Source organism: Lissotriton vulgaris, chromosome 7 (genome assembly GCF_964263255.1).
Source record: "Lissotriton vulgaris chromosome 7, aLisVul1.2, whole genome shotgun sequence".
Lineage (NCBI taxonomy): Eukaryota > Metazoa > Chordata > Amphibia > Caudata > Salamandridae > Lissotriton > Lissotriton vulgaris.
In genome coordinates this window covers 830514191-830540650 of record NC_141695.1, presented here as the reverse complement: position 1 = coordinate 830540650, position 26460 = coordinate 830514191, and the positions used below count along the sequence as shown (strand labels likewise).

The 26460-nt window shown below is 47.0% G+C and overlaps 1 protein-coding gene across 4 annotated transcripts in view; it reads left to right on the top strand.

Annotated features, from left to right (window-relative positions):
• LOC147702493 (glucagon-like peptide 1 receptor) overlaps positions 1–3424 on the top strand; it is a 461965-nt gene extending 458541 nt beyond the window's left edge. For all 4 annotated transcript variants that reach the window (XM_086928799.1, XM_086928795.1, XM_086928798.1 and 1 more), the window contains one exon: positions 2771–3424. In XM_086928799.1, the coding sequence (XP_086784925.1) occupies positions 2771–3007 (237 nt within the window). In that variant the 3' untranslated portion in view covers positions 3008–3424. The remainder of the gene's footprint in view (positions 1–2770) is intronic.
• Positions 3425–26460: the final 23036 nt, after the last annotated feature.

Sequence of the window (26460 nt, the reverse complement as noted above, 5' to 3'; positions counted from 1 at the left end):
GGATTTGAAAAGAAAACGGACCGATCAGAACTGGTTGACAGTGTTTTCCATAATCAAAGGCAAAGATAATAGCAAGCTCTGGCGCTACATCAACAGCTTGTCATCAGGAGGCGTACACAAGGTTAACAGTGTTGGAGGAAAAGTATGGGAACAGTATGCAAAGGGGCTGTACACCTGTGAGCCAAAGCGGATGTCTCACTGCATATCCGGCTGGTCCAAGGCGGCGGCAGCTACCATCAGCTCCGAAAGTGCCCCGAATGAAGAATTAAGTCCAACTCGATCTGGAAAATTCTCGGAGGCGGCGATTGTAAAGCTCATCAAAGCCATCAGAACCGATGGTGCCCCTGGACCTAACGGGATCCCCGCACAGGTTTTTAAGAAAGATCCTGCATTCTTCGCTTCCAAACTTACTCCTCTATTTAACCACGCATTTGCAACCGCAACTCTGCCATCTTCCTGGAAAGGTTCAATCCTCTTTCCTATACATAAAAAAGGTGACCACTCTAACCCGGCTAATTACAGACTGATAGCCCTCCTTGACATTGAAGCTAAGGTCTATGCCCGCCTCCTACTTAAGGACCTGGAAACTTGGGTAGATAAGAACGGCATACTCCCGCCCTCACAGACTGGCTTCAGAGCTAACTGTTCTACGCAGGATAACATCATAGCGCTTTCGTACCTCGCTAAGAAGGCCAACATGCGGAATAAGCTGCCCCTGTTCTGTTGCTTTATCGATTATTCAACGGCCTTTGACCGCGTGAACAGAAGTCGGCTCTGGGCAAAACTAGAGTCCTGGGGGATCCCCAGAGATCTTCTAAAGGCCATAAAAGCACTTTACGAGGGAACCTGGGTTCAGGTGAAACTAAGCGCCACATCTGCAACCACAAGAATTGCCACTAACTCTGGATTAAAGCAGGGGTGTGTCCTGGCCCCCCTGCTTTTCAACTTGTACACTGCAGACATGGGGCAAGCCCTGAAAGATGCAAACCTAGCACCACCCAGACTGGGGAAGCTGGTTCTGGGCACGCTCCAGTATGCAGATGACACAGTAATTATGGACCACACCAGGGTAGGCCTCCAAAGAGCCTTAAACAGTCTCGCCACGTATAACAAGGAGAACAAGCTACTCATCAATGTGAGCAAGACTAAGATAATAATCTTTGGTAAACATCCACACAAAACAAAAGCTTCATGGTCCTTGGGGGAACACCGCATCACCACGGTCCCATCCTACAACTACCTGGGCACATGGGTATCAGAGAGGGCCACGGCGCTCAAACATCTGAAGACGCTTAAACCAAAACTTGATAAAATAATTACATCTCTAAGACGTCTAAGCCACGTCCTGGCCAGTCCCTCTGCAGATCCGATGCTGACAGTACTTAGGGCTAAACTGATCCCCGCCATCACGTACGGCCATATAGCCTATCCAGGGGCTTTTGAGAAAGTGGTCCAAGCGGCACAGGTGAAAGCTTATAAGTTGGTGCTACGAGCCCCCAAACAGGCGTGGAATAGCAGGGTGAGACTGGAAATGGGCCTGAAACATCCTGAACTGGTACTACTGGGGGAACTGCTAAAATACTACATCAGAGTTCTGAAGTCGCCTGAAAACACCTTGAAGCACTCGCTAAAAATCATCTTTGGGGAAGAAGGCTCCCCATGGCAAGCCAAGGTGGAACTAGCCATTGACCTTCTGAAAATCGAGGGGCGGAATCTGCACTTACACGAAATCCCATATTCCGCCTGGGCAAAAGCCATCAAGCGCCAAGTCCAGTCTATTTCCTTTGAGCTAGACCTCTCCTCGCTCCGGCCCAACCCGCTAAAGTTGGCCCTGGACAAGTCCTACATTCCTGGTAAACCCCAGCCATACTTACAAGACTCACTAACAACCGTAGCAAGACAAAAAATTCTGTCTATGCGCCTCTTGGCCCTCAGGATAATGGACTTTAAACCACGTTGGGCACGCTCAGACGGAGCCACTGCCTGCCGACTTTGCCATTATCGCAGAGAATCCTGGCTTCACTTGCTATGTTGCTGCCCTAAGCTGGCCAGTGACCGACATCGATTGCTACGTCCGGCACTACGTATCCTGGGTCTCAGAACTTGCAGAGAGGCCTCGGATTGGTGTTTCTCAGAAACCACAACATGTTTATTAGCCAGGATAGGCAAGTTCATTCATCAAGTTAAAATGGCATTCGAAAATCAACTAAAGGACACCATCCCGAAGAACCCTGTGACCCGCCGCCCTAAAGTTGGTAATCCACAGATAACACAGGGAGTCGCCGAAAAGCTGGGGCCGACTCAGGGACCAATAAAGCCCACAGTGCAACTGAGGATGTCGAACTTTTACACGCCTTCTAGACTCCAGTAAAGCACGGCATCATGATGACTCTAAACATTTTAATTCCTTTTAGTATTAATAATGTACAGTACAAGTGCACACAGTCAGTATCGAGACCACATAGCTGCACCAATGGTCCCTGACCGGTGTAGGTCGAGCAGGGGGGGGTGTATTTTACTGCATTTTACTGTATTTTATCTGAATCAAACTGCATTTTTATACACTGTAATGATTTTAAGTAATCGCACAGTTTATCAATAAACAAGTGTTACTTTAATGGTGTCTTCTGAAAATGAGGGGCGTGGTTTAAAAAATACACAGGACAGTGAACATTGTAACGAAATGGTAATATTTGATCATGTCATGCAGTTCAAAAGAAAATGTGATTTCAATTTTTTATCTTAACCCCCACTTTACCGATTCCACCAGGTCCAGAGGGAGCTTAAAATATCCTGGAGGAGACTGCGGCGTAAGCGGCCGGGTGGCGAGGAAGGGTCTCCTTCGCTGTCAGTTGTCACCTTCCTCGGAGCCTCTGAGTTTTCCCGGATGGACCTAGTACTGACACCAGTGGCCCAGAACAAGCTGACCAACGATGACACACACCTGGAGCTAATGTCGAACCACGACCCACAGGCATCTCCAGCTGCAGAGAGGACAGGCGACTGATGTCTCCTCAGTTATTTAAGACAATGTGCTGCAATCAGAGGTGTGGGAGCCCCGAGTGCAACAAACCACTCATCATTCTCGTCTCCATTCTAAAACCATGTCCACCACTGCCTCAGCGTGGCCCTGCCTTCACCCCGTCCAGTGAATGTGGCAATGCAAATAATAATATATTGATGATTTATATATCACATATCAAAACCAATTGTCTGTTGTTGCTTTCTATAACTCCTTTAGCACTACTACGTTGTAAGCCTTTGACGCCTGTCCTCAAGATGGGGGCACTCATCAGCCGACATGTATAAAAATGCTGCATATAATGACCCGTAGTCAAGAAAGATTACAACACATTTGTCATGAGAGCTAAGAGGAAAGCAAACAGGGCTACTGCTGCATGGTGTTGCCAGGCAGAGTCTTGCACACGAGAACGTGAGATTAAAGTGTTGTTGTTCAACATCAAACACGTCAGTGGTAATTGCAAAGTTATTCGTTTGGCTATTATGGTTGTCTCACAGTTCAGGATCTTAAACCAGAGGTGACACCGGCTTCTAGCTTTCTCCATTGCAACTTCATCTCATTGCCTCCCTCAAGTGGGCTGGGTAGCCAGTAAGAAATGTTGAAACTTCAAAATAAGTGAGCGCCTCTAATTGGCCAGTTCTGAGGAGGGCACGAGTGTAACAAGTCATGTGATTTTGCTAGCAGTGCTTAATTTGTAAAATATGAAGTGCAGGTGTTCAAATGTTTGACGGAGGCCATAACCACTTTTTTTCTGGCTCCACCCACTCCCTCCACTGGCTCCAACCACATGCTCTATTAGCTCCACCCACATCTTCAAGTGGCACTGCTAAAAGTCAAATATAATACCTGATCTGAATTTCAGAAAGGGAGCCTTCCTCATAGTAAGGTTTTGATAGGAGGTTCCCTGTGAACCATTTTGATAACGATTAAATCAAATGTGCATTTAAAGCACAATTTTGGAATAAATTAGCTAAAACAACTAATGCATTGAAAAGGGACATTTTCAGTGCTCTGTGTGCTGATTTGGGGAAAGGACAATACTGGGTAGGGCATGCCATTTTTAACAGAGTCTATGAGTTCAAAGGTACAACTTTGACATAGCTTAAGTTATGTGACAAAATAAAACAAAATGTTGTGAAAACACTAGTCCAAACAGATAAACTGAATAAAATCATGCAATACGCTTGAATGAGTCAGCCACTGTCACTTCCAGTGGCCGAATGGGTAATCAGTATAGTGGAGTATTGCGTTGAAGCGACTGCTTTAGTGAAACAATCAAAAAAAGCATGATTACCAATTGGGCTTGTTACTATATCTTACTCCCCTGGAGCTATATGTGCATTTATTAGACATTCAGAATAGTTTAAAAAACCTTGGAACTATGAAGTTCTGTGAGACACAGGCAACATAGAGATTAGAGGCATATGTTCAAAATATGACTTTTTAATGAAAGATTTGTATCTCAAGATAAAGCAAAGAAAAATGTGATCTCACCAAAACGTCCTTGAGGTATACCTAGGCCAAAGGAATAGGTAGTGGCTGGGCAGTTTAAATTTGACCGTATCTACCTATTAGTGCAAAATAACCAGGCATAGTGCCATACAAAATGTAATTATATAAAGACAAAATAACTAAAAATAAAATATATAAATACAAATAAATACATGTTCTAAAATGAAAAACAAAAAAGCAAGTTAAGTCTTATAAAAACAAAATAAATAAAATATATTAAATAGAACAATAAATATAACATCCAAACAAGGAAGAGACATAAATATAACAAAATATTGAATAAATTGACACTGTCAACAAAGTGGTATAAATGCAAATAAATAACCTATATAAACTAGAACAACTAAATATCCTGACACAGTAAAGACTAACTTTTCCAAAACATTATAACAACACACATTTTGTCTGCTGGAAAGGGCTACATCTATTGTTCTAGAAAAAAACAGAAACAGTAAAATTGCTTGTGCATTCCAAGTCCTCCTCTTTCCTGGCTTTACTCCTAGTGTCATCAGCTGATCTTCGTCCTTTTGCAAGCCAGGACTTAACATAGGGGAATGAGTTGAATCTCCTAAATGGTGGACCAACAAGATTTAAAAACATTAAAGAAGATATTGTTTCAGTCACAAATGATGATCTTGTGTATGTGCATATAAGATTCATTTGAGAAAACCACGCTCACATTCTGCAGTACTGATATCAATAGTGTGTAAGACCATCAACAGTTCCTTGAACTGCCTTTTAATTTCTTTTCCTCCAGGTTCCTTATACTCTCTGTAAGCATGTATGGTTTCTTGGCTGGCAAAGTTGAATCTTTTACACAGAGACCCAATATCACTTTCACCATAAAGAACTGGTAGCTCATCAGGCCAGTACTATTTGTATAAAACTTTCACTTCGCTAATCAGTGTATCATACTCAGCCTTTTTGTCAGCAGAATTAGTTCCTCCTGTAGACAACAAACAATCTCTTGGATTTTCAGCAAGGCTACGAAAAAACTGACCCTGTTCAATGATTTTGTCAGTGGTCTTTCCTTTATGCAGCACCACACCTTGGAATATGTTTTTTTCCATGGCCTTTTTACATAGTGAGAAATGGTTGCCTTGCCTGTCTTCCATTGCCTCAAACACTGCTATTTGCTGGTAAATAGCCCAATGAGAATCAATGATTGTAGAATCACGTTTCTGTAATTCGAGTGATAACTCAGATAACTCCTGAAGAGTATCATACATGAGGCCAAGATTAGCAACAAACTGTATAGATGATAACCACCTTCTTTGGCCTGTGTACATATTTCGTGTGGCACTGTCATGGGAACCATCATCAGCTGCACTAGTAAAGTGCTTGTAGAGAGCAGGATAAGCATTTCAAATAGCCTCCACTGTTCTGAAGCTTGATGCAACCCAACGAGTAGCTAACACTCTACCTATTCTGCAAAGCTGAACGTCAAGCGCTTCAGCACATTCCTTAAGCTCCAAATGGTTTTTAACAGAGGTGGAAAATAGAGAATATAGCTTATCAAGTATGTTTTCGAAATGATTTGTAGCACCAATATCTCTCATGACATTATGAACGGCAAGCTCCAGGCAATGTGCTGAGCAGTGCCATGCTATAATATTGGAAGAGATTTTTTCTTGTAACCTCTTTACAGCACCACTGTGCCGGCCAAACATCACTGAAGCTCCATCACAGGCAACTGAAACCAGGCATTTGGAGAGAAAGTCCTCACTTATATTAACTGGATCTTTTTTTAATGCAGACAGTAAACTGTTTACTATGCCATCAGCTGACAAATCACTCAGCTCAATGAGGTCAACAAACTTATTAGCTGGGGAGTCCATGCCAGGTAGCTGCATTTGCATGTACACAATTAAAGAACTTTTCCTATTTAAGATAATAGCTTCCTCTAGTAAAACACTTACTTTTGGGGAAAGCTCAATAATTTTGGCAAATATCTTCCTCTTCATTTCTGAGGATATGTGGCGTTGTATGTTTGAGCAAGCTACATTGGAGTGCAAAATTCGACCCATATCTAGTCCATTCAACTGGCGGCAGTCTATCTCCATTTCAAAACCATACGCTGGCCTGTTTCGCTTTGCTTCCTTATAAGCTACACAGAATATTCTGGCTGTTGCTGACATTTGTACAGATTGCGCTTTTGTAGGTACTTGCAATGAAGGATCTCTCTTAGCGTTTTCTAAGATTTTTAAGGTTGCAACATGAGCCTTGCTTAGTGCATGTTCTTCAATCTTTTTCCTCAATGACTTCTGCTGCTGTTCTATATTGGTGCCATATGCCTTCACAGTAGACTCAGTCCATTCTTTGGACAATGTCATTCCCCTGGATTTCTCAGCACCAAGATCACAGACTTGGCGACACACAGAACAGCCAAGGTTAAGGCCTTTAACAATTAACCATGGATGCTTGCGTTGGAAATATATTTTTGGGTCATGTTTCCAACCTTTAGGAAGAATGCCTTTCCTAAAAACTCTGTCTGAATGTGGTTTCAGTGATAATATGTCAGACTAGTTGCTAGTGCTTGGAGTTTCCTCTATCTCTACAGCAATCTCCACAGCATGATGCTGCTCATCTCTAAGAGGACTACCTTGTGTCTTTTCTTCTGTAGGGGTGATGATAACGCTGCTGCTAGTAGTGGTGTCACTCTCATCTAGTGCCTTCTCTCACACTTCATCTTCCTTGTTCCCTTCATGCACTCGAAGTGCATGATCTTTTTTAGCAAGTTTGCTAGCAGGCTCCTCGTCAATCTTGGGCTTAAATTTTGTGAAGTATCTTGAAATCTTCTTCTGTCCACTGTGTGATATTCTAGGGAAGCAAAGTGAAAGAAAACACGCTAGCCATATGCGAAGTGTGATGTCAATTCATCTAAGTAACATGCACAAATAATATTTATTTGCAGGTAGCACCAAAGACATTTCTGCATCTGCACATATATTAACATCCATGACTCACTACATGGACAATCCAAATGGATCCTACTGTGCCCACCTAAATTCATGCCTTTTCCAAATCATACCCCTGGCAGCCCTGCAGCATTCACTCGAAAGACACACAAAGTCTTTAAAGTTTGCCTCACTTTTAAGTTTTTGCTTCTGGTATTACAACAAAAGCAGGGTGAGGTGGCAGTGTGCAGACCTAGTTACACACTGTGATTCTCAAAAATTATTGATTAATCAACACACCGTCTCCAGGCCAGACTGGGAACCCACAGCAACCCTGGCACGTTGTTAGACCAGCCCCCTTACGGTGTGTAGCAAGCGAGCGCAGCAAGCTTAATGACTGCTAGAGGTGTTGCATGGGGTGGAATTCTCCCCTCAAGAACATTTTGTAAAAAGAAAATCCAATGGTGCACATCACATTTTTCATTACATATTTAGCTGTATTAACTTTCAAAGCAAAGTAAATCGTAAATGATGCCCTGACATAAGCACCCAGGCCAGAAAGCATGGAAATCTCATCTCACACATTAGTCCTCAGACAAGGAAGCATGGAAACGTCACACAAAGGTACCCACACCAGAAAGCATGGAAATGTCACACATAAGCACCCATGCGATAAACCATGGAAATGCCACACATAAGCACCCATGCAATAAACCATAAAAATGTGTGTGTCACACATAAGCATCCATTCCAAGCCATAAACCGTGGAAATGTCACACATAAGCATCCATGCCAGAAAGCATGGAAATCTCACACATAAATACTCAGACAATGAAGCATGGAAACGTTACACAAAGGCCCCCAGGACAGAAATCATGGAAACATCACACGAAGGCACCCTGGTCAGAAAGCATGAAAATGTCAAAGAAAGGCACCCAAGCCTGTAGCGCTGGAACAATTTTCCGAGTGTTGGTGCTGCACTCAATGTTACATCACTGAAGAAGTCATAAGATTGTCAAAAAGCCAAACATCACAATAGTGCTGGGATTCTTGTGGCAGGGCAGGGAGACCAGGTATCTGGATAAAAGGGGATGGAGCAGAGGAGAGTGGGGAGCATGAGCCAGAGGCTTAAATAATTTCACTTTTCAAGGATTTCAGAATCAGAGAGTGGCGGACTAAACAATGCCTGGAGGCAGTGAGGCAAACAAAGATTCAAGACTAAAGGGCAGGTGGGTATGAAGGGAAAGAAAATATATTTTTCCTTTCATCTGGATCAGAGATCTTATTATTACCTTGTATAGTGGAACTGCACTAATTATGCCAGGTCTTTATCATACTCTTTTAAAAAGGTGATAGATTTTTCCCTGTAGGGTTACCTCACCACATCAAATATGTATGTATGTCCTTTCAAAAAGGCAGAAACAAGCGCAATCTGTTGGTATTTGGTTCTAAAAGGGTCTATCTGGTTCTGTACAATCATTCAATTAGATTCCCAAAACTGAAATAACAAAAAGCAACGTATTTGGGAGATCATTTACCTTCTGCAATGTGTGCACAGTAGCAATGCTATGCGCTGTATGACACTCCCTGTGTAGTGCGCCTCCCAGTAAATCTTACAGAACCAGAAACAGCTTTATTTTCTACCTTAAGACCAATTAACTTTAGGGGACATATAACATTTGGTCTTGAAAAAGCACACAGGCAAACATGCCAGAGCAAAACGTGTGTTGGCTGAGGAATCCAACAGTAGATACAAGTAACAAACTGTGAATTAACACTCACAAATCCAGTGCTTACTTTGTAATTTGGGAAATCCTAAAAATGGAAACTGAATACCAATACAAAGAGCTTGTTTCCATCTTCCCAAACTGTATTAACTGTTGATATTTATTTGTGTGCCCAGGTTTCTGTTTGTTCATACTGAGGGATGGGCTTTTAGCTCCTCACTGATTCGTGGGTTTTGGGTCTTCCCCTGTCCTGGAGGCACCTCACATTTACTAATTACCATAGTTATAGCTACCAGTTACCTGTCTGAGCCCCACTTTACCTACTACCCCAAACCATTCACTGTAGCTAATCTTCCCAAACGTGTTGGCTGTCACCAGCTCACATATGATAAGATAAACTAAAATATATTATGTCACTGAGGGCAGTACCCTAGAGAGAGGACATTGAACTGGGGAGGGGTTGGTGGCGAGAGGCCAAGAGCGAAGACCACTGGGGGGCTGAAAAGGAACAGTTGGAGAGGTAAGAAAAGAAGTATTCAAGAGTCTTGTCTTTGGTGTTAAAGGAGGCTAGTGTGGTGTCTGTCATACAATAGGGTAGTTGGCAGGGGAATGATCAAGGATGATACAATTGGAGGAAAGATTGCTGTGATGAGCAGAAGTGATAGACTTTAAAACACAAAAGAGGGCTGTCTTAGCAGAGTTCAAAAGGCAGAAACCAAATTTTAATAGTTTAAGCAAGTGGAAGAAAAAAAGTCAATGTAGAGACACCAAACATAGAATGGCTTTATCCAGGGTTCCCAGATCTTGAGTCTTTTCCATCCTTAGCCTTTGATTTATCTAAAGGTCTGAAGGCTTGTGGCCTTGTGCATGTGAGGTTTATGTCCTCTTTCTCTAAATAGACTACAATGAATTCGATATAGAAACAACTATCTGGCGAATATCTTGCACTGTGTGTCTCACTTTCTTTATAGCTAGAAACTCCCAAACACCACAGCACCAAGAAATTTTATTAAGTAGACCAGTTTTTTCTCCCGGGCCTGCCTCGCCAACTTTTGCAGCCGCCAGCACTCTGTTACTTTAGTATATGTTGAGTGTGACTCTTATGCAGTGTAGTTCATACTTTGGGTCTGCCTTACTCTGCATGTCCTTATTAATAACACTAAGGACGTCATTACCAGAGCTCTTGATGCTAGGGTGTTAATTTCACACTTCCTGAATTAACAATATCAGAGATTCCAACAACTTTTGGGGGATGGTGAATTGGCAGCGATTCTAGCATTAAAATTTACAAAACTCCTTATAAGTGAGTAAATGCTTCAGGAATAGGTAATTGTGGGTGTGAAATCAACCAGTATTTCCTTATATTGCTTTTAGCAGCCATACTGTCTGGGTGAAAGGTAAGAGACCACTGGTGCTCCAGAGGATCTCAGAATTTCGAAGGGGAACGGTAACTGTTGTTATATACTTTTAACAACAATGGAAAACAAAAGTTAAATCTCAACGTGAAGTGCCTAGTCTGTGGAGAGACTCCACTCGAGCACGGTGCTGGAATGGCCGCTGGTGGTCCTGACTGCTGTCTTACCGCCTCTCCCAGGTCCCTCCCAAACTGAGGGAGGCGTGAAAACATGGTCTGTGGAATGCCTGTGCCGGCCACCAAATTCCCTGTCAGATTAGGACACTCATGATTCACTCTGTCAATGCATACTGCACTTACAAGTGGCCGATGTCATCACATCACCAACTCTGCTCTTGTGAGCACAAAGAGTGCTGCTTTGAGGCATGAAGGGAAGGCAAACAAGGTGGAGTGTGAGTGGCATGAGAACAGGCATTGCAGTATTTTTCTTCAATTTGCGGCAGGTGGTTTATATCCACAGGGTGGTGGTGGAAGACTAGGGATTTTATTTTTATTTGTTGTGTGGATGTAGGTAGCAGGAGGCTATGATGTTCTGCATTCTGGCATCAATTATTCTTTTTGCATTTGTCACCCCAAGTGGGACAGGTATGCTCAGACATGAGTCCCGTGCTCTCCATGCCACTAGAATCAAGTTATCCTGGCTGATGAGAGCTGAAAGCCCAAAACCGGTCCTAGGATGCTTGATTCCAGTCCAGGGAGGAACTGGCCTGGCAGTTCGGGCTGGACTTTTCCCATTGGGTGCAGGAAAATGACTGATTTGCATATGGCTGGCTGCAAACTGGAATGGCATGGTGAGCAAAGAAACAATGGATTTAGGCCCAGATCTCTGTACTGGGGTAAATGTATGATATTGTTCTGCATTCTGTCCACCAGTTGTTCTTTTTGCTATATTATGATTGAGCAGCTAGCTGGCTGATATGAATATGAAGGAGCCTTTGTGGGTTTCCGTGAGTCTAGATTCTCCTGAAGAGTCCCTTTCTCTTCTGAGCCCTGCTTAAGACATGTGTACAGGAGTAGCCCGAATTCATGACCTCAATGTTTGAGACAAAAATGAATCATGGATTTCTGAACAATGAGAGTAAAAGCATTAAGGTAACATGTTGTTCCTGCTTATATTTCACACGCTTTACATAAACCTGTATTCCCTATGAGTGTTTGCTTTTTCCTGAATTAAACCTCAAATAAACATGTTTATCCATTGTTTTAATTAAATAACGTTAAAAGCTGTAACTGGTCAGTGAAATGCAAAACGTACTAAAAATTGGTATGGTGTGCTATTTCTAGCCACACCCCTGACTCCGCCCACTGATTCAATCTTCGGTTATTCCCGCCCCCTGATTCCCCACCCACAGTTCCCCTACTTTTGTTTCCCACTTCGACCACTGGTTGAGGGAATAGAGGGTTAACGCTGAGGATGAGGTTGGTGCATGGGTGGCAGTCAGAATTGCCACATGTTTGTTTTTAATTTTTGAGTGGCTCAAGAGGGTGTAGCGGTTAGTAACAGAACACCAGGTATATCAAAGGGCAGTGGATTGGGGCAGGCGGAGCCTCTACTAGTCCCTAATCACTTCTCACCCCCTGCATCGATCCTGAAATCAAGAGCAGAGGATCGGGCAACATAAAATTGTAGAAATGTGAATACCGGGATGGGAATAGTTTCACTTTCACCTCGGGCTTCCGAGAAACATAATTGACAAATCAAGCTTCCCTGTTCTTGTCTTTTTATGTCTCACTCTCTCCAAAACCTTTGGTGAAAAACATCTGCTATTAACTGCTAGTTATAGCTCTGTATATTTTTAAGTACTATTATGTGTGACATACTGATACTGTTCTGTTCTAATCACGACCAAAGCTCGGTCGCCATGTGAAGACTCTTGAGCCATACTGTTCTGCAAGAAACCGGAACAAAAGGGGGTGGTGATGGACGGAGCATCTGAATTAATCAAACACTCACACCCAGTCAAAAGATCTGGGTTTAATCCATCACCGTTCATTGGCCCACTCTGCCACCCCAGTTCAGACATGGCTATATGCAAATCAGTCTGACCCTGTGCCTCATGGGAACAGTACAGCCCGAACTGCCAAGCCATGTCTTCCCTGGACCGGAAACAAGCTTCCAAGGACCGGTTTCTGGCATTCCAGCCGTCTTCAGCCTGGCTTGCTTGAATCCAGTGGCAAAGTGAGCAAGGGACTCACGTCTGAGCATACCCTGCCACACTTATGGCGGCCAAAAGCGGTACAAAAGGGGATGGTGATAGATGGAGCATCTGAATCAATCAAACACTCGCACCCAGTCAAAAGATCTGGGTTTAATCCATCACCATTCTTTAGCCCACTCTGCCACCCCAGTTCAGACATGGCTACATGCAAATCAGTCTGACCCTGAGCCTCATGGGAACAGTCCAGCCCGAACTGCCAAGCCATGTCTTCCCTGGACCGGAAACAAGCTTCTGAAGACCGGTTTCTGGCATTCCAGCCATCTTCAGCCCGGCTTGCTTGAATCCAGTGGCAAAGTGAGCAAGGGACTCACGTCTGAGCATACCCTGCCACACTTATGGCAGCCAAAAGCGGTACAAAAAGGGGTGGTGATGGACGGAGCATCTGAATCAATCAAACACTCACACCCAGTCAAAAGATCTGGGTTTAATCCATCACCGTTCTTTAGCCCACTCTGCCACCCCAGTTCAGACATGGCTACATGCAAATCAGTCTGACCCCGTGCCTCATGGGAACAGTCGAGCCCGAACTGCCAAGCCATGTCTTCCCTGGACCGGAAACAAGCTTCCGAGGACCCGTTTCTGGCATTCCAGCCGTCTTCAGCCCGGCTTGCTTGAATCCAGTGGCAAAGTGAGCAAGGGACTCACGTCTGAGCATACCCTGCCACACTTATGGCGGCCCAAAGCGGTACAAAAGTGGGTGGTGATGGACGGAGCATCTGAATCAATCAAACACTCACACCCAGTCAAAAGATCTGGGCTTAATCCATCACCGTTTTTTAGCCCACTCTGCCACCCCAGTTCAGACATGGCTATATGCAAATCAGTCTGACCCTGTGCCTCATGGGAACAGTCCAGCCCGAACTGCCAAGCCATGTCTTCCCTGGACCGGAAACAAGCTTCCGAGGACCCGTTTCTGGCATTCCAGCCGTCTTCAGCCCGGCTTGCTTGAATCCAGTGGCAAAGTGAGCAAGGGACTCACGTCTGAGCATACCCTGCCACACTTATGGCAGCCCAAAGCAGTACAAAAGAGGGTGGTGATGGACGGAGCATCTGAATCAATCAAACACTCACACCCATCAAAAGATCTGGGTTTAATCCATCACCGTTCCTTAGCCCAATCTGCCACCCCAGTTCAGACATGGCTATATGCAAATCAGTCTGACCCTGTGCCTCATGGGAACAGTCCCGCCCGAACTGCAAAGCCATGTCTTCCCTGGACCAGAAACAAGCTTCTGAGGACTGGTTTCTGGCATTCCAGCCGTCTTCAGCCCGGCTTGCTTGAATCCAGTGGCAAAGTGAGCAAGGGACTCACGTCTGAGCATACCCTGCCATACTTATGGCGGCCAAAAGCGGTACAAAACGGGGTGGTGATGGACGGAGCATCTGAATCAATCAAACACTCACACCCAGTCAAAAGATCTGGGTTTAATCCATCATCATTCTGTAGCCTACTCTGCCCCCCCAGTTCAGACATGGCTATATGCAAATCAGTCTGACCCTGTGCCTCATGGGAACAGTCCAGCCTGAACTGCCAAGCCATGTCTTCCCTGGACCGGAAACAAGCTTCCGAGGACCGGTTTCTGGCATTCCAGCCGTCTTCAGCACGGCTTGCTTGAACCCAGTCGCAAAGTGAGCAAGGGACTCACGTCTGAGCATACCCTGCCACACTTATGGCGGCCAAAAGCGGTACAAAAGGGGATGGTGATGGACGGAGCATCTGAATCAATCAAACACTCGCACCCAGTCAAAAGATCTGGGTTTAATCCATCACCGTTCTTTAGCCCACTCTGCCACCCCAGTTCAGACATGGCTACATGCAAATCAGTCTGACCCTGTGCCTCATGGGAACAGTCCAGCCCGAACTGCCAAGCCATGTCTTCCCTGGATCGGAAACAAGCTTCTGAGGACCCGTTTCTGGCATTCCAGCCGTCTTCAGCCCGGCTTGCTTGAATCCAGTGGCAAAGTGAGCAAGGGACTCACGTCTGAGCATACCCTGCCACACTTATGGCGGCCCAAAGCGGTACAAAAGTGGGTGGTGATGGACGGAGCCTCTGAATCAATCAAACACTCACACCCAGTCAAAAGATCTGGGTTTAATCCATCACCGTTCTTTAGCCCACTCTGCCACCCCAGTTCAGACATGGCTATATGCAAATCAGTCTGACCCTGTGCCTCATGGGAACAGTCCAGCCCCAACTGCCAAGCCATGTCTTCCCTGGACCGGAAACAAGCTTCCGAGGACCCGTTTCTTGCATTACAGCCGTCTTCAGCCCGGCTTGCTTGAATCCAGTGGCAAAGTGAGCAAGGGACTCACGTCTGAGCATACCCTGCCACACTTATGGCAGCCCAAAGCGGTACAAAAGAGGGTGGTGATGGACGGAGCATCTGAATCAATCAAACACTCACACCCAGTCAAAAGATCTGGGTTTAATCCATCACCGCTCTTTAGCCCACTCTGCCACCCCAGTTCAGACATGGCTATATGCAAAACAGTCTGACCCTGTGCCTCATGGGAACAGTCCAGCCCGAACTGCAAAGCCATGTCTTCCCTGGACCGGAAACCAGCTTCCGAGGACCGGTTTCTGGCATTCCAGCCGTCTTCAGCCCGGCTTGCTTGAATCCAGTGGCAAAGTGAGCAAGGGACTCACGTCTGAGCATACTCTGCCATACTTATGGCGGCCAAAAGTGGTACAAAAGGGGGTGATGATGGACGGAGCATCTGAATCAATCAAACACTCGCACCCAGTCAAAAGATCTGGGTTTAATCCATCTTTGTTCTTTAGCCCACTCTGCCACCCCAGTTCAGACATGGCTATATGCAAATCAGTCTGACCCTGTGCCTCATGGGAACAGTCCAGCCCGAACTGCCAAGCCATGTCTTCCCTGGACCAGAAACAAGCTTCCGAGGACCGGTTTCTGGTACTCCAGCCGTCTTCAGCCCGGCTTGCTTGAATCCAGTGGCAAAGCGAGCAAGGGACTCACGTCTGAGCATACCCTGCCACACTTATGGTGGGCAAAAGCGGTACAAAAGGGGGTGGTGATGGACGGAGCATCTGAATCAATTGCAGCCCTGTTCCAGGAACTACAGAGGGTGTGGGGGTCAGCCCGACATGCGCAGCCGCGTGCCGCCTCCAGCCCAAATGAATGAGGATAGGGCCAAAGCAAAAAATAGCAATGAGTGCAGCTTCTACAGCACCAGCTATTCCTGACCGAGTGGGGACTTGTTATTGGGACACTTTGACTGTTTGCTACTGTATCATGCACTGTATGAGCCTGATTATGAAGTCCAGTAACTCCTCTTACTGCACACCTCCATAACAACTCAAATTGCCCTTGTTTCCTGCCCTTTTTTTTCATGTCCGCTGACCCTGAACAAGGAACATAACAGCACGCCGCCTTACTGCAGTCAGCGGTCTGGCAGGTATGGGGAGAGGAGCACAGAGTGCCCCAATAGATGTTATTAATGCTGCATTGGCCCCCTACTTTATTCTTGGCCTTCAGTAGTACAGGCTGAATTTTTTGCTGTTCTCCTCGTACACTCTAGGCGTACAACTACATAGATCTCGCAGCACCAGGTCATGCCTCCTCCTCTACAATGGTGAAGATCAAGTCTGACAAGACTCTCAGTGGCATGCAGGGGTCTGAAGAGTGTCCAAAGGTTGGTGACCCGGCAGATAAAAAACTGGCCACCACACTGACGGATCACTCCAGCAAATTCGACAAAATCCTTGCAGCAGTCCTGGCCATTATCATATCTACTTTAGAGGCTAAACTAGACTCTCTCTGTATCAAAGAAGGCCTCCTTCGGGCAGATCACTAGAAATTTAAGGACCGGGTTGCAGAATCTGAATACATGCTAACTAACCCTATACCCACAGTTATAGTCTATGGCAAAAGCCTCTGCGCCGTGTAGGAAGAGGTGGAATACCTACAAAGCCGAATTGAAGACCAGGAGGGGAGATCATGGTGCAACAAAGTGAGCACAGCGGGCCTCCCTGAGCAAACAGAAGGCCCTAACATGGAACTCTACTTGGAGGACTGGTTTGTCAATTTGTTATTGCAGGGAAAACAATCCACATTATTTTCAGTGGAAAGAGCTCACAGGGTCCCGGGGAGACCACTTCACCCAGGTGCCCCGCCTTGTACGGTGGAGGTGCGCCTATTCAATTATAGGGACAGAGACCATATACTACAGCTGATGACAGCAAGAGGCCCGTGGACCTTTGAGAACACCCTGGTGCATATTTACCCTAACCACACCCTGGAGGCCCAGAGAAGTAGGTCTTCCTTCCTCGGGTTGCAAAAGTGCCTGTGCGATCATACCATAAAATACGCCTTGCAGGTTCCCGCCACCCTCAAGGTGCAACATGACTGCTCTGCCACTTTCTGTGCGACGCTGGGCGAGGCTTTGGCATGGCTCGAGCAAAAGAGACTTGCACCCGCACAGGGGGACAACTCCGGCTCCTCCCCTCCATGGCAAACTCAACGACAGGGTAGAGCACATTCCAGATGCCGACTGCGAGGACCCACCAAAGAGCAAGTGCCAAAGGAAAGGGCCCGGGCAGTGAAAGACATGGAGAAGCAAACATCAGTCCCCTCTCCCTCTCCCTCGGCCTCGGGCTTAGAGGCAGAGAGTCAGCGAGACGACTCACTGTTAATGTCTGACTCCCAGTTTGCAGCTGTGCTGGGTGGCAGCCCTGCTGTCACCCCTAAAATGGCTGAGGACCTGCTGTGACATGCTTTGAATAGGTTTGGCCAAAGTATGGGTGGTCGGGCAGACACATTTTAATATTGGCAGTGCGCAGCAACTGGATTGACTCTTAGGGTCAGGCCACAGGAGGCGATGGTCACTGTCTGGGCCCACCGCTGCTGCTAGATCTACTCCCTCCCCTCCAGCTACACCGACCCTCTGCTACAGACACTTCACCTGTATTAATATTATTGTATTTACGTGCCAATGGCTGGCCACCTGTTGGCGTTCTGGTTGAGGAGTGGGAGTTTGGATTTATTGTTGTTTTGTATTGCTTGTTCACAAGGGGAACCATTAATTTCTACTAAGTAGTAGACCGTTATATGCTATGCACATGAGAGGGCTCAAAAGGTGTGTATGTAGTACATTGTTATGGCTTGGGGGGCTACTCCTGATTGGAATATTATGTCCTCATTGACAAGTGATCAGAATTCCACAGTGGTTTTGTTAACTTGTAATGTACGAGGCTTAGCAGGCTATTCCAAGTGCTACTGAGTACATCAGCATCTCTGCTGGTGCAAGATTCATATAGCACTCCTGCTGGAAACCCCTCGCACCACACAAATGCTGGAGGCAATGCGCAGGCGCAGGAGGGGGATGCTGAAAGGGACTTTGTGTTATAGCTATGCTAGGATTGTATTGATCTTGGAAAAACCAAAGGAAATGATGGACGGAGCGTTGACAATACAAGTACTCACCCCCAGTCAACTGATATGGGTTTAATCCATCACCGTTCTTTAGCCCACTCTGCCATCCCAGTTCAGACATGGCCATATGCAAATCAGTCTGACCCTGTGCCTCATGGGAACAGTCCAGCCCGAACTGCCAAGACATGCCTTCCCTGGACCGGAAACAAGCTAAAGAGGACCGGTTTCTGGCATTTCAGCCTTCTTCAGCCCGGCTTGCTTGAATCCAGTGGCACAGTGAGCAAGGGACTCACGTCTGAGCATACCCTGCCAACTTATGGCGAACAAAGAAAAACCAAAGGAAATGATGGACGGAGCGTTGACAATACAAGCATTCAGCCCCATTCAACTGATCTGGGTTTAATCCATCACCGTTCTTTAGCCCACTCTGCCACCCCAGTTCAGACATGGCCATATGCAAATCAGTCTGACCCTGTGCCTAATGGGAACAGTCCAGCCCGAACTGCCAAGCCATGCCTTCCCTGGACCGGAAGCAAGCTACTGAGGACCGGTTTCTGGCATTTCAGCCTTCTTCAGCCCGGCTTGCTTGAATCCAGAGGCAAAGTGAGCAAGGGACTCACGCCTGAGCATACCCTGCCAACTTATGGCGAACAAAGAAAACCCAAAGGAAATGATGGACGGAGCGTTGACAATACAAGCACTCACCCCCAGTCTACTGATCTGGGTTTAATCCATCACTGTTCTTTAGCCCACTCTGCCACCCCAGTTCAGACATGGCCATATGCAAATCAGTCTGACCCTGTGCCTCATTGGAACAGTCCAGCCCGAACTGCCAAGCCATGCCTTCCCTGGACTGGAAACAAGGTACCGAGGACCGGTTTCTGGCATTTCAGCCTTCTTCAGCCCGTCTTGCTTGAATCCAGTGGCAAAGTGAGCAAGGGACTCACGTCATAGCATACCCTGCCAACTTATGGCGAACAAAGAAAAATCAAAGGAAATGATGGACGGAGCGTTGACAATACAAGCACTCACCCCCAAAGCACTCACCCTTCCTGCAAAGAAGCGCTGTTCCTGTGTTGTTGCTGTCTGGCCACTTCGCCACGCCTCGCGGCCCCCACTTCGCGGGAGCCGCTCGTAGGCTTAGACTCTCTCTATGGAACATCCTTTCTGCCTCCCTTCAAGTGCTTTGAGCACCAACGCGCCCCTTGCAAGCTGTCATCTGGTCAACAGGGGTAGAGGCGGGACTGCGAGGACCAGCATTCCTAGCGGCGTGGATCGGCCGCAGCTGGTGCTCTTCCCGCCCCCTCCTCCTCCTCTTTAAAATCTGTGTGGAGTGAGTGAGCCTTGGGACCCTTCCTGCAAAGAAGCGCTGTTCCTGTGTTGTTGCTGTCTGGCCACTTCGCCACGCCTCGCGGCCCCCGCTTCGCGGGGGCCGCTCGTAGGCTTAGACTCTCTCTGGGGAACATCCTTTCTGCCTCCCTTCAAGTGCTTTGAGCACCAACGCGCCCCTTGCAAGCTGTCATCTGGTCAACAGGGGTAGAGGCGGGACTGCGAGGACCAGCATTCCTAGCGGCGTGGATCGGCCGCAGCTGGTGCTCTTCCCGCCCCCTCCTCCTCCTCTTTAAAATCTGTGTGGAGTGAGTGAGCCTTGGGACCCTTCCTGCAAAGAAGCGCTGTTCCTGTGTTGTTGCTGTCTGGCCACTTCGCCACGCCTCGCGGCCCCCGCTTCGCGGGGGCCGCTCGTAGGCTTAGACTCTCTCTGGGGAACATCCTTTCTGCCTCCCTTCAAGTGCTTTGAGCACCAACGCGCCCCTTGCAAGCTGTCATCTGGTCAACAGGGGTAGAGGCGGGACTGCGAGGACCAGCATTCCTAGCGGCGTGGATCAGCCGCAGCTGGTGCTCTTCCCGCCCCCTCCTCCTCCTCTTTAAAATCTGTGTGGAGTGAGTGAGCCTTGGGACCCTTCCTGCAAAGAAGCGCTGTTCCTGTGTTGTTGCTGTCTGGCCACTTGGCCACGCCTCGCGGCCCCCGCTTCGCGGGAGCCGCTCGTAGGCTTGGACTCTCTCTGGGGAACATCCTTTCTGCCTCCCTTCAAGTGCTTTGAGCACCAACGCGCCCCTTGCAAGCTGTCATCTGGTCAACAGGGGTAGAGGTGGGACTGCGAGGACCAGCATTCCTAGCGGCGTGGATCGGCCGCAGCTGGTGCTCTTCCCGCCCCCTCCTCCTCCTCTTTAAAATCTGTGTGGAGTGAGTGAGCCTTGGGACCCTTCCTGCAAAGAAGCGCTGTTCCTGTGTTGTTGCTGTCTGGCCACTTCGCCACGCCTCGCGGCCCCCGCTTCGCGGGAGCCGCTCGTAGGCTTAGACTCTCTCTGGGGAACATCCTTTCTGCCTCCCTTCAAGTGCTTTGGGCACCAACGCGCCCCTTGCAAGCTGTCATCTGGTCAACAGGGGTAGAGGCGGGACTGCGAGGACCAGCATTCCTAGCGGCGTGGATCGGCCGCAGCTGGTGCTCTTCCCGCCCCCTCCTCCTCCTCTTTAAAATCTGTGTGGAGTGAGTGAGCCTTGGGACCCTTCCTGCAAAGAAGCGCTGTTCCTGTGTTGTTGCTGTCTGGCCACTTCGCCACGCCTCGCGGCCCCCGCTTTGCGGGGGCCGCTCGTAGGCTTAGACTCTCTCTGGGGAACATCCTTTCTGCCTCCCTTCAAGTGCTTTGAGCACCAACGCGCCCCTTGCAAGCTGTCATCTGGTCAACAGGGGTAGAGGCGGGACTGCGAGGACCAGCATTCCTAGCGGCGTGGATCGGCCGCAGCTGGTCCTCTTCCCACCCCTTCCTCTTGTTTTTCCTTCATAGCTTGTGTGGACAACGCGCACGCGGGACGCGCGCGGGGCAACGGCCGGGGCGAAGACCGGGCAAAGAGCGGGCCGTTTGAGGCCGTTCGAGTACGGCAGAGTCCGGCCCAGGCCCACTCCCCCTGGACGTTCTGAAGACCACCCAAAATGCCATTAAGATCAGGGAAGGAACGTACTGTACAAATCAACACATCTAATGGCGTCGTCTCTGGCCCCTTGGACGCTTTTATCACCCGGGCCACTGGCATCTTAGAAAAGGAAATTGCCATGGTTGAGAAAAGGCTCTCAATAGACCTGATTAGTGGAAAACGATCCTCGCTGGGGGCTTTAGCTACATCTGTCTCCCCTGCACCATCTGTACCCCATGCTGCCTTCAATTGTGTCCATACCACCTCTACGGACGCAATAGTCCATATAGAAAATATTGGGGGTAGCCTGTCCACAAGAGACAAAATAATGGAAAAAAGGCTTAGTATTAACGACTCTAAAGATACGCAGGAGATTGGGATGGAGGATAATGACTCTGTGATTAATGAGGAGCAGGATTTTAGCCAATTATCCGGAACTCCTCTTCTTAATCAATCCATTATCTCTAATCCTGTTGTAAAGGCTAATTCACCTATATCCAACTCTGCCCCCAATACCAAAAAGAGAAAACGGGATTCTAGAATGTCAGGGGAAAGAAATATGACACCCAATAAAGCAAATACGGTCCAAGGGGAATGGCGCCAGGGGCCCGAGCCCCAACTAAACTTGCTAAAACCCTCGGTGCCTAACAATAATAATATGCTATGCCCCTCACTTTTGGCTTTGGGTTCCTCCACTACGTGTCCCATGTGCCTCAATAGTGATGAGGCTCTGCTGGCAAAAATGGAGGCCATGTTTAAAACACTACTTTTACCAGTCCTGGAGCGGACTAGGCTCATGATCTCAAAGATCGATAGTATGGAGGGTCTGATCCAATCAAACCACGCAATGTTGCAAGCATTGTGTGGCTTAAATAATAAGGGCACTGTTAATGCACCAGCACCAAGTAAGGCACCTAATAAGGTTACTAGTAAGAATATGGAAAACGGCAAAAATTCCCTCAATAAAACGACAGGAATAAATAACACCATAGCTAAAGGGGGTCAAAAAACCAATACCTCTTCTACCATCTCTTCTAAACCAGGTGTTAGTTCTCAGACTCAGACACTAAAGCCCCAAACGAAAACAGAGGCTAAACAAAATATGGTTGGGCGCCAACACATGGGTCCTCAAATACAATCTAATATAAATCGTCCTTCACCAATTTCTTCAAGAACTCAAAATACTGCTTCTACCAGTCGCAGGGAGGGGGGGCGTAAAAGGCCAAACATCCCCAGTGTTGATCTTCCACCCGAAGCGGCCTTACACACCATCGTTTTGACAGGCGTAGCACCATTAAAACCAGGATCTAGGGAATCATATGGTGACCTTCGTAATAAAGTCACCTTTTGGCTGAACAAAAATCGCCCGCTACCCCCCTCCACTCCTACGGAGATATTGTATGTGAGGAGAGTAGATTGGGTGGGGCCTGAGGCTAAAGATCTAGAAGGAGACTGTATCCTTATATCGTTCAAAGACTCATGGGTAGTAGATGCTATCAAACGAGTACCCAGATTTGCAAGGCAGGGGGATGTACAAACACTAGATTTATCCTACTTCTACCCGCGCAGGCATATACCCTTCCAATCCTATCCTCTGTTCCGTAAAGGTCCTGCTGCAAGACATCCCATGGTACTGACCCCGATTGACTGCCAGCGCCCCTTTCTCTTTAATCATTTTGGCCCCCTTTCTGGCTTGGAAGCTATAGATTGACTTAACAATCCCTTTAGCGAGTCTCCGACTGGTAGTGTGATAGCCCAAGTCCCCAGTGATTATAACGTGGTATGCCCAATTCAACTGACCAATCTAGTTGACGGGGAGGGAGGCCGAATATATCTGCCAAACAGCCCTAGACCACACGTAGTTACCCAGGGGTCCCAGATCGAGGAGAAAATCACTGCCCCGGTAGACTGTGTTAAGCATCTAGTGGATAATGATGATATAGGGGCTGCTCATGGATCTGTACAGCCCTTACACTCTTTGTTGCCAGGCAATTTGAATGACCATCTAAAAATTTTGTCCTGGAACATAGCGGGTATTAAGGCACGCCTTGTGTCTGCGGATTGGTCAAGTTTTATGGACAACTACGATATTATCCTGTTGCAGGAAACATGGGCAACGGAACCTGTCCATAAGCTGGGCTATACTAACTTTTTCAAACCCGCAACTAAAGGAGGTAAAGGGCGGGCCGCAGGTGGCTTGTTAATCTGGGTGAAACAATCCCTGCGCTTTTACCCAACAGAGTTCCCAGTGGAGAATCAGGATCTGTTATCCATTGTTTTAAACAAAGGGAACAAGCAAGCTATGAATATTATTAACATCTATGCTAGAGGCCTTCCTGGCGGTCGATGCCCACCCCTGTTGAACCTTGTTGATCACATGATAACGAAAATGGTCGGAGGTATCACTACCATCATTGCTGGGGACCTAAATTGTACTATAGAACCTGTGCTAGATATGGGAGACACATGGACTATGGCAGATGATTCTGCTTGGGGTATTCCAGACTTACAAGTGGAGAAGATGGCTAAAGCTACAGAGGCTGCAGTGTCCTGGACGGCCTTTTGCTTACAAAATGGGTTCAGGGCATGTAATGGCCGCTCTGCCTCTGATGCGAAGGGAAAAAGCACTTTTGATAATGGCCATAGGCAAAGCCGCATTGATTATATTTTACTGGACATGGAGCATTGGGCTCTCTTAATTGATATGGTAGTTTTAGAGCGCCCGGAAAGCGATCATAACCCACTGTCCCTATCGATGAAGACACCTGATTTAAATAGAAGGGAGGAACCATCTACAACCTATACAGGGGATGTCCTACTTACCAACGATAGGAGGAGATTGAAGTGGTCACAGGTTATAGAAGATGAATGCTTATTAAATAATATCAATGTTGTAGTAGGAAATGCACTTAATGAAATGTTGCAAATAGATATGTCGGGGTGGAGATTGGAGCTGCAAATAGTGTGATGGGTGTTCATATTAAGTGCTTTGACAGCTTAAAATCAATGCTATCCAAACCATGTAGGAAAGTTGTCACTAAAACTAATCCCTTGCCCCAAAAATGGTATAACAAGGACTGTAGAGAGGCACATACAGCTCTCATCTCTGCCATTAAATCTCGGGACATGGTTAAAGTGAGAGCTGCTAGACTCCATTACAAAAAAATCCTTAGCAAAGCCAAAAGGGAGTGGGAGGATGAGTTCTGGTCAGATCTTTTAGAGGCATCATCCTCTAATAACCAGAAAAGGTTTTGGGAGTTGGTTAAATGGGGCAAAAACATCGACTCTTCTACACCCGGAAATAATGTGCCACTCGAGTATTGGGTATCATTTTACTCGGCCCAATTTAGAGCTGGGGACGATGATACTTCAAATCCCTCAGGCAATCCACTCACGCAGACCCCAGAAAGCGGGAAACTCACCTTTACGGTTGCTGAGGTTGAGCTGGCATTGGCACTTACTCTCCGAGGCAAAGCCCCCGGTATGCACCTAATCCCAGCGGATCTTTTTAAATCTAATCCCACTTTGTGGCTCCCGTATATCACTAGAATAGCTAATACTTTGGTACTTGGAGCTACAGTCCCGAAATCCTGGAAAGGGGCAGAAATAGTTCCAGTCTATAAAAAGGGTGATAAATCTATTCCAGCAAACTACCGCCCTATCAGTTTAATCGACTCGATTCAAAAGATAGTGGCGCGTATGGTTTTGGGAAGGGTCCAGGGTTGGATAGAGATGGAGAACATCCTGTCCCCCATGCAGGTGGGCTTCAGATCGGGAATGAGCACCATAGATCAGGTTTTTAGATTCTGCCTGATCTATTGGAAGGAGGTTTGGTTAGGTGGTGGTAACATCTATGCTGCATTCATTGATCTGAAGTCCGCCTTCGATCTGGTGCCCAGGGACAGGTTGTGGGGTGTGCTGGTAACTTTGGGATGCCCACCCAAATTATTGGACCTTATTATAAGGCTCCACGAGGACAACTTTACGAGGGTGAGGTGGGGGGGTCGGGGACAAGTCACAGAAACTTTCCCCGTAACCCGAGGTGTCCGCCAGGGGTGTGTCCTGGCCCCTACCCTGTTCCTCCTTTTTATCAACCAAGTTGTTAAATTTTTCTTGGATACTCCCACTGATGCCCCAATGTTGGCAGGGATGAGGTTCCCGCTACTCACCTTTGCAGATGACACTCTAATCCTCTCTAAAACACGCAGCGGACTACAGCGGGCTTTGGACCGCTTTGAGGAGTTTTGTGCCATCAACAACCTGGTAGTCAACGTGGGGAAATCAAAATTTATGGTCTTCACAAAAAACCACCCAGTCCGAAGTTCAGTGAAGATGAATGGAGTAAACCTTGAACAGGTTGATACCATGACCTATCTAGGGGTCACCCTTAATAGCCGTCTGAGATGGAAGGATCAGATCAATATGCAACAACTCAAACTTGCCAGGCTTACTGGCTGTCTCGTTAAAGAGCAGAAGGAATCAATCACTAGACGGGTCCTGCCGGCCCTTAAGATCTATGATGTTAAAATCTCTACAGCCATCTTATATGGCGCAGATCTATGGGGTCATATGGACTTGTCTAATCTGTATAAAACTCAATGTAGATTCCTCCGAAACCTAGTGGGCCTTCCACAGTCTACACCCTCGCTCCCTCTCTGCCTAGATCTTTGCACCCCCCCCATAAATGAAATGGCAAGATTTAGGTTAGTGGCATTGTGGAGACGAATATGGACATCCCCAGACTTATTCCTTTTTGCAAAGGAATTGTCAGAAGTTAGGTCCATCAGGGGTTCAGGGAAAATACCATGGCTCATTGCTGTAAAAACAATTCTGATAGACATGGGCTTGGAACATCTTTGGTCATCCCCACAATCTAATCCCTTCCCACCTAAAGATGAATTTAAATCTCTATATTGGGCCACTACCCGCCTAAAAAGAGTGATGCTGTCCAATAAAAATGACCTCACAGGCAGGTTTCTAACATTCAAAATTGACCTATTGAGAGAGCCATACTGGGATGTTATTTCCCGACCGCTAGATAAGAAATTGTACCATCAGTTTAGAGTGGGCGCTTTGCCATTAAACATCTTTCTGAACAAATGGTCCACAGGGATATCACCTTATTGTATGTGCTGCTTAGGTCATATTGAGTCAGAAGGTCACTTCCTTTTTGCCTGTCCTAGGTATGGAGCACCTCGGAAAAAATGGCTAAAACCTCTGTTCCAAAATTTACCATATAAAACAGCAATGGAAGCCATACAGGTGCTCAGGACTAACACCTCAGAGGTCTTTGTGGTA